Raw genomic sequence first — 8,216 nt, forward strand, 5'->3', positions numbered from 1 at the left:
TGCCAGGCTCTGCAGAAGCCTATGGGCTTAGGGAACCGCTGGGCCATCCCCTTCTGGCTGGGTGTACAGACAGGGACACTGAGACCCAGAGAGAGAAAAGGACGGCCCAGTCACACGGAGATGGGCACCAGATCTGAGCCTCCCCCAGACCTGCGCCCTTTCACCCAAGTCAACCCTCACTTTCTAGACGCATTTTCTTACCCCTCCCCCACGTCCCTCCTTCTGCTACTAAAGCTTGTTTCCTTCTAGCGCTGCCTGGTACTTGGAAACAATTGAGCCATCCTCCACCCCCTCCCCTCCTCTGCCGCTGGAATCCTCCTCAATGCCCTATCCAAACTTGGATCACTTGGTGGCTTGTGGTCCAGTTTCTCCACTCGCCCTTTAAAACGTGGCACTCTGCAGAGGACAGCGTTTTCTAATCATTAGTCCAGGGTAGGACTGGGAATGGTACCAAAGTTTTCTCATTCTCAGGCCAACTACCCCCTCCTGTTAGTTCTCCTAAGCGTTTTCCTCCTGAAAGCCTCACAAGATCGGGGGGAGGGGTTGGCTGGCAATAGTATTAACGATAAACATTTTTTTGAAAAAGACCAATTCAGTGTATTCATTCTTGGTAAATACCAAGCAAGTATGTAGGTGGTTATATTTTATTGCATTTACTGTAGCTTTAGATTTGGGTTGCCACTGAAATAGGATGGTCTGACCCTATGGTGGGGAGTGGGCACCTTTGGAAAGCAGGGATCTTGTTTTAGCATCTCCCATGAAGTTTTCCCTCATTCCAGTTGACCTGTCCATTAATCTTGAGTTGCCTTTTTGGCACCTTCTTGGAAATGGTGATCCATGTTTGTTTCCTGACTCCTAGCAGGCCTCTGGGGAGCTGCTATTGTGTTTAAGTAAACAGGCCACTTGCCTATTCAGCTGGGAGCTTGCTGGAGTGTTGTGCTTAGCTCTCCTCAAATCACTTTGTCCTTGAGAGCCTGCCAGGCCTTGGGGGTGGTGAAAGGAGCTGAGCAGAGATCATGATGGCTGTGCAGAAGCCTTCCTGGTCCGAGGGAGGTGGACAGGTATGCAGAGCGCGGGACCCAAGGTGTGAATGTAAAGGCACAGTTGGCCCAGATCCCCAAACACCTGTCTCCCCGACGTCCCCTACCCTTGGGATGGATGCTAGGAAGAGTTGGTGTTCCCTCCGTGTAACAGATGGTCCCTGCACTCAGAAGGAGGCAGCGGGTTACGAAAGCAGGTTTGATGTAACGGTTTTACCTGAAGGAGGTGTTAGTCTCTAAATAACCATGAGTGGGCTTATAGGAATTAGTCATAATTGAGGTTTTTCTCTGAGAAAGCTCACAGTCATGTTATCTTATGGCCAGGGTGTCTTGACTGTGACACCCCCTGAACATGGATAATTATATAGCACCAAAAGGTATAGAAAGTGCATGTACATACTTAAGTTTTAGTGTTAAAAATAAGCCAGCAGAGAGCTGGTGAGAACACATGACTTCCCTCATCAAAGTTGTTAAGGAAGAGGTTTCTAAGTTACCAAACTTACTGACAGTTAAACCTTCCCGAGGCATGTGTGGGTGTTGGAAGCCAAGCCTGTGATCGTTCTGGAGAAGCTGTGGCAAATTAATAGCCATTACCCAAGGGGGCCCAGGGGGGTGGCAAGGAGGAGTCGGTTTACCAGCTGAGCTCATCTGTGGCAGAACAGTTGGGCAGTTCTGACCTTCGTGTGCCATCCTGAATTAAAGTGCGGAGCTGCTTAATTAAAAGTGAAAGACTTTAGAACTCAACTCAAATTAAAGGGGGAAAAAAAAACACATTCTTCACAGTTGGTCAGAAAATAGATTAAGAAGGAGAAAGAAAGGCAGGCGTTTTTGACGCCAAGACTTCGCCATGGAGAAGCCTCCTGAACTCCCAGCAGCCAGACTGGGTGTGAAAGACTAAGTGGAAAATGGGAGTGCGGAAAGGCTCAATCTGTGAGTAGGATGAAGAAAAACATAAAAACCAAACCAGTTGCCGCTGAGTTGATTCTGATTCACGGTCACCCTGTGTGTCAGAGTGGAACTGCACTCCACAGTGTTTTCAATGGCTGTGATCTTTCAGAAGTAGGTAGCCAGGCCTTTCTTTTGAGGCACCTCTGGGTGGATCTGAACCACCAACCTTTCAGTTAGTAGCTGAGCACTTAAGGAGAAAAGCATAGAGGCCTTTTAAAATATGAAAGAGAGGATAGCTTCCTCTAAGATTTTGAACTGACTAGGACTTCGAGGATATATAGTTGAATTTTGTGTTTTGTTTGATCGTGTTTTTAGTGAGAAGGAAGAAGATACTCCCTAAAAGTAGGCAATTATGGTAGCACGCACGTTACAGGCACCTAATGGTAACGTTAGTCTGTAAAACGTAAGGTACTTGCATCACATTGTTCAGGATTGTGTCGTGGACGAAGCTCAGAGTATGTGAATTTGAGGTAAGTATAATTTTTTTTTTTTTTAATAAGAGGGGGGAAAAAACCCCGTTAAGCACTTGGCTGCTAACCGAAAGTTCAGCCGTTCAAAACTACCAGCCTCTCGGAGGGAGAAAGATGTGGCAATCTCCTTCCGTAAAGATTCACAGCCTCGGAAACCCTATGGGGCAGTTCTGCTTTGTCCTACAGGGTCGCTATGAGTTGGAGTCGTCTTGATGGCAATGGGTTTGATTTTGGTTTGTAAGAGGAAAGTGGAGAATCAGAAGGGAAGTGATGATAACCTCAGGCATTTATTTTGCATTTTTAAGGCAATTTCATAGGCAGTATGAAATTGAAATCAGCCTTACGGCATTTCTGTGCAGTGGGCAGGGCAAATGTGTAGCATGAATCACCCAGGTGATTAGAACTGACTAGGAGTAGAGCCACCAAGGACACCTTGGGAGAAGCACTGAAACAACAAGTAAAGTGTTTGGACCTAGGATAATAGAAAGTACTGAAAACAAACAAAACCAAAAACGTAACATTTAATTAAGCCCCTGCTCTGTGCTAAACTCTGGAGCTTACTGCCTTAGCTCCATCACCTCTATTACTGACCTCATTTCACAGATAGAGACTGGTGTTCAGAGGCATCTAAGTAATGTTCTCAAGGTCACATAGCTCAGAAAGGTGGAGTGACTGCACCATGGTCACACAGGTAGCTAGTAACAGCTGAAAACAGAACCCAAGCCTTGTGACACCCACTCCTGTGTCCTTTGCCACCCAGAGGTGCTGCTTTCTGGGGACCATGAGTCTGGAAGGTCTTTAGAAGTCTGGGAGAGACCTGGTCAGTATGTGGGCAGAGGAGGCAGCAGTCTCAGTGGTAGCCAAGATGCAGAAGGAGGCAGGGAGCCCAGAAAACCTTTTGCAGGGTTCTGGGAAGAATGTCACCAGGGACAGAGTGGAGGTGGTGGTGGTAATGGTATTAGAGAAAGGGCCACCAAGATGGTGATGGAAGAGGAGGTGACAAATTTGTCAATTCCTGGCCTGCCCAGAGAAATGCTCACGTCTCCCACCATGCTTCAGTACAGTTGAGTCTGTTTGATTGAACTAGCACACCTGCGCACTCCCTATTAAAAACCACAACAAGAACAGTTGCCCTGAGTTGATTCCAACTCGTGGCTACCCCATGTGTGCTAGATTACATGCTCCATAGGTTTTCAGTGGCTGATTTTTCAAAAATAAAAAAATTTTTTTTTTTTTTTAAGATTACCAGGACTTTCTTCCAAGGTGCCTCGGGGTGGACGTGAACCTCCAGCCTTTCAGTTAGCAGCCAAATGTGTTAACCTTTTGAGCCACCAAGGGATGCCTGATCATCCCCTGTGGGAGGGTCCAAATACATAGGCCTTCGGGGTATTCACAAGGTAGCTGGGAAGACATCAGTGTACACTGCCAACCACAAGAGAATCTGAGAAGTGCTGGGAGAGGTGCCAAGTGTTGGCCCTCAAGAAGGATGACAAAGTTAGGGCAGTGGAGGGCTGTACACTAAGTGACCTGTGCAGAGTCACGTAGCAAGGCTGAGGTACTGTGAAGTAGGGGCAAGGCAGGGGTTCCTTGGAAACAGTAATGAGTAAGAATTGCGGGAGAAAGTGAAAGCGGGGTCAGAGAGGTGGCTCTCCTACAGAGAAAAAGGGAGCAGAGTAGACTGTGTGTCCCTTGGTGAGGAAGTGCTCTCAGCAGGAGTGCAGGGGAGGCGTGTCCATCCACTCTTCTCAGCTCTCCAAGGAAGCTGGGCCCCATTTCTCTGTTTGGCAACTTAGCAGGGTTGCTGGCACTCTTTTGAGGAAAGGCAGTAAGTGGTGACTTAGGCTGGGCACTTGGGGAGTGGATGGCTTGAATCCAGAAGCCCCAGGAAGTTTTTAACTCCTAGCGTCCTCTGTTTCTTCCTGCTTCTTCAGGGATCTTGAGAAGCAATGGCCACAGAAGCCCCTGTGAACATCGCACCACCTGAGCGCAGAAGTGCTGTAGGCACAGCAGCTGACACCTTCATTTGGCAGCCAGAGCCACTAAACATGCATGTCATAAGGCCCAAGTCCGCCAAGGGACGTACACGGCCACGTCTACACATATCCCAGGGCGCAGAGGTGTGCTCCAGCCACACGCCTTCTTCTCCGCCTCCAGCCATTCCCTGCGAGTCACCAAGCACGTGGAAACCAGGGGCCTGCACACCCAAATCTCCAAATCAGGGAGCCCCTGATGAGATCCCCGAGCTGCTGCAGCAGGTGTCCATTGGGGCTTCCTCGTCACTCAATAAATACCCAGTCCTTCCTTCCATCAACAGAAAGAACCTGGAGGAAAGGGCTGGGGAAACAGTAGCTAAAACGGTCAGCTCACTGCACCTGAGCAGCATTAAGGCTCATTACCAAGAGGAGACCCGCACCATGAAGACAGGCGAAGATGATTCCAGAGCTCGAGCCTGTCCCCCAGAGGAAAAGGTCACCATCGAAACCAAGAGGCAGGGCTCCTCCAGGACTGGAAACTTAGAGGAACCTTCAGACCAAGAGCCACGGCTGCTGCTTGCTGTCAGATCACCGTCTGGCCAAAGGTTTATACACCATTTCCGGCCAACAGATGACTTACAGACCGTAGTTGCTGTGGCTGAACAGAAGAATAAGACAACCTACGCACGCTGCAGCATCAAAACTATGGAGGTGCCCAGGAGAAGCTTTTCTGACCTCACCAAATCTCTGCAAGAGTGCAGAATCCCCCACAAGTCAGTGCTCAGCATCTCACAGGAAGATGGGGAGGAGTGGCCCTAAGTCCACAGCCACCCAGCTGGGGCCCTGGGTGTCTGAGCAAGGAGCATACTTGGGTGCCCAGGCAGCTTGCTTCCAAGTGCCATATGAGCCTGGTGTAGCTGGGATCCTTGGGAATTTGTGTTCACGGCATCTCCTTTGAAGCTGCGAGATTTACACATACTCTGTGTTAGGAAGCCTCTCTGTCCTTGGGGAAGTGACAGGTTACCAAGGCCACTCCTGAACCAGCTGTTACTAGGTCTTCTCCTTTCCAGAATTTTGAATCTTTCTAAAATAACGGTCCTTTCTGGAGCGTCTGCTTGCCTTGACAATGAATTTTTACTCTTGAAGCCAATGGTTTGCCTTTCTGTATTTGATGCAGGATTAAAACTTCCCAGAGAAGATTCTAGTCTGGTAAATAACCAGGGTTCAGGAAATGTCTATTTGTATTTCTTTAAGAAATGGGAGGTTGACTCTGTCTTTGAAAACAGCTCCCTTTGATGGGCTCAGGTGGTTTGGGCTCCTTAGTGTTGCTGTTTGTGTCAGGTGACATCAGAGAGAAGAACAGGTCTTTCTCTAATACAATTCCCTTGATACATCAGAATTTCTAAAATAGCCCTGAAGCTGGAAAGTAAAGTGCTTCCACAAGCACGGATTAGCCTGTAGCTACTTTTGAATAGAGACTGACTGGGTTTACAACTACTGGTAGCTACTCTGTGTGCAGAATTCTTCCACAACAGAGAAAATCCGGTGTCGACTTTTGTCATTAGTGGAAAGTTTTGTTTTTAAAATGTTCAAGCCCACGATCTATACACAGCCGACTAAAGGCCCCCTTGGCTTGTCTGTGGTGTGGATCAGTTCCTTTATCCCCCAGGTCTAGTGTCTGACCCACTTCAAGCACAGAGTCTCCTTTGGAGCAGCAACAGTGGTACCCCCTGTTCTCTGAGTGCTCTCGGGAGAAGGGGGGCGCCTCGGTCTAGCGTGACTTTGCTGTGCCTGTGCTGAAAGCCTGTGTGCCCAAGCATCTAGCTGATTGGCATGAAGTGACCACTACGTCCTGTGGCTACTTTGAAGACCATAAAGTCTTGTTTTTCTAACTCTGAAGTGGTGAATGTGGACAGTTTGCCAAAGTTCTCTTGATTTGTGAGTTCAGCAAGATTCCCACAACTCACGTGCATCCTCTTTAAGGCCAAATCACCATTCAGAGTAGGGAACACTCAGACATTCTGGGTGCCTTGTTCCCTGGAGCACAGCCATCACAAAGCCCTGAGTATCAACATGTACCCACCACCTCGAAGTACACAGAGAAGGTAGGAATCGTGTGTTCTAGAAACATACAAATGTGGCTACCTCAACAACATGTACATTTTGTACACAGATAAGGAATGTGCTTGGAAATGTTACTTCTAGCAAATTGATACTTCCTAGCAATGGAAATTAACAGTACTGTGTCCTCTGAAGAATGATTGCCTTTTACTGTATCCCACACCGCCCAAATCACGCTAGAATAGGTTCTTTCTGAAGGCTTTGCAGAATTTCTCAGGCTCATCCTGGTTTGGTCCAACTCCTCTGGTTGGAAAGGTCAGCTGGGGCTTGTGGTGCCTCAGGCAGGCCCACACAACTGGCCACCTTTTCCAATTACTGTTCCTGGCAGAAGGGACTGGTGGCAGGCTGGTGCCTTGAGCCAGGGACTAACAGTACAGGAATTTCGCCTCCCACCTAGGATTCAAGCACATTAACTGCCTATGATCTAGGAGACTGGGGGAAGAGCCATAAAATGACACCCACTCTGTGGTAAGAATAAAATCCCACCCACCTTTTCCAGGCAGGAAAGCCTCAGAAAACTTCAGTGCAATGGAGTAGGCTTGAAGGAGTTAGAATCTTCCACACCTAGGGGTTTGCTGCTGCTACTATTTAGCTTAAAATTTGGGGGTGGTGAAAAAAGACAAAATGGAAGGCATGGAGCATAGAAATGATATTTTAGAATATGTGAATAAAGCTAAGTTTGAGTTATCTTAATAAACTTTTTTTTTTTCACAAAAGATGATACTGACAATAAAATCTGATTTGTGTGAAACCGAGTCAGTGGAGAAGTACATCTTATATTTCAGCCTAAGTCTTGGGTTGCCATGCTAGTGGACAGAGGGTTTTGTTAGTGTGATCTTCAGCTCCACTGCTAGGACCAAGCCCTCCTTCCCAGGCACTTCAGGTGCCAACTGCAGAAGCCCCATAGCTCTTGCTTTCAGCTCATATTCATAACACCAAGCTTATCAGTATGGCATCTCTGGAATTTTTGTCCTAAAAACCATTCCAAATACTCTGATCTTGAGGTCAGCAAGAGCAGATTCTACCAGAATTTCAGAGCTCTTGGTGACTCTGTAGGTGACATTGCCAGCTAGGCACTGTGGCCTAATGGGCTAAGCCTGACCCAGCACACTACTCTTGCTGGCCCAGGGTAGGTCAGCCTTGCCCCATTTTGTGTTCACAGACCTAAGTCATTCATTTAACCAAGTTATTGAGGGCTTACCCTGTGCCGCACTTGATGACAAGCACTAGCATCTTAGCAAGTTGCTGGCCACAGAGAGTGTTGGCCAGAAAATGTGGAAGCACACTGGACCCTCAACTCCAAGCCTACTGAAGTCAGTGGCTATAGCTTTATCTGTGAAGGACCCCAGAGTGAGGATGAGCTATATTGCTACTGTATCTTCTTACCACCTTGTGGAAGTATAAGGGAAACTCTTCTTACCTTTTCCAGGGCTGGCGCTAGGAAGATTGCTCATTAGGGTTATGAATTTTGTATGGGACAAAGCTTCATGACAGGTTGTTCCAGTATACCTTTCTGATAAAGTCCAGTAGGTAAATTAGTCCTGGCAGCAGAAGAAACAGCAGGAGAAATAAGTGACTAACCATTTAGAATCCAAAAAATTTACACCAACAGATAGCGGGTGGTTTTAACACAACAGTCCTTGCCCTGAGAGTACCTAGGGACT

General features: G+C 47.6%; 1 protein-coding gene across 1 annotated transcript; it reads left to right on the top strand.

The window, feature by feature from the left end:
• The first annotated feature begins 545 nt into the window (after window positions 1-545).
• Window positions 546-7,748, top strand: UBXN10 (UBX domain protein 10). The gene has a single exon (XM_064281408.1). The coding sequence runs from the start codon at window positions 4,405-4,407 to the stop codon at window positions 5,248-5,250; it is 846 nt and encodes a 281-aa protein (XP_064137478.1). The 5' UTR covers window positions 546-4,404; the 3' UTR covers window positions 5,251-7,748.
• Window positions 7,749-8,216: the final 468 nt, after the last annotated feature.

The sequence above is a fragment of the Loxodonta africana genome, chromosome 3 (genome assembly GCF_030014295.1).
Source record: "Loxodonta africana isolate mLoxAfr1 chromosome 3, mLoxAfr1.hap2, whole genome shotgun sequence".
Taxonomy (NCBI): domain Eukaryota; kingdom Metazoa; phylum Chordata; class Mammalia; order Proboscidea; family Elephantidae; genus Loxodonta; species Loxodonta africana.

Bases quoted from the DNA above. Each gene is read 5' to 3' on its own strand.
- UBXN10 (XM_064281408.1), top strand. From the start codon at position 4,405: ATGGCCACAGAAGCCCCTGTGAACATCGCACCACCTGAGCGCAGAAGT.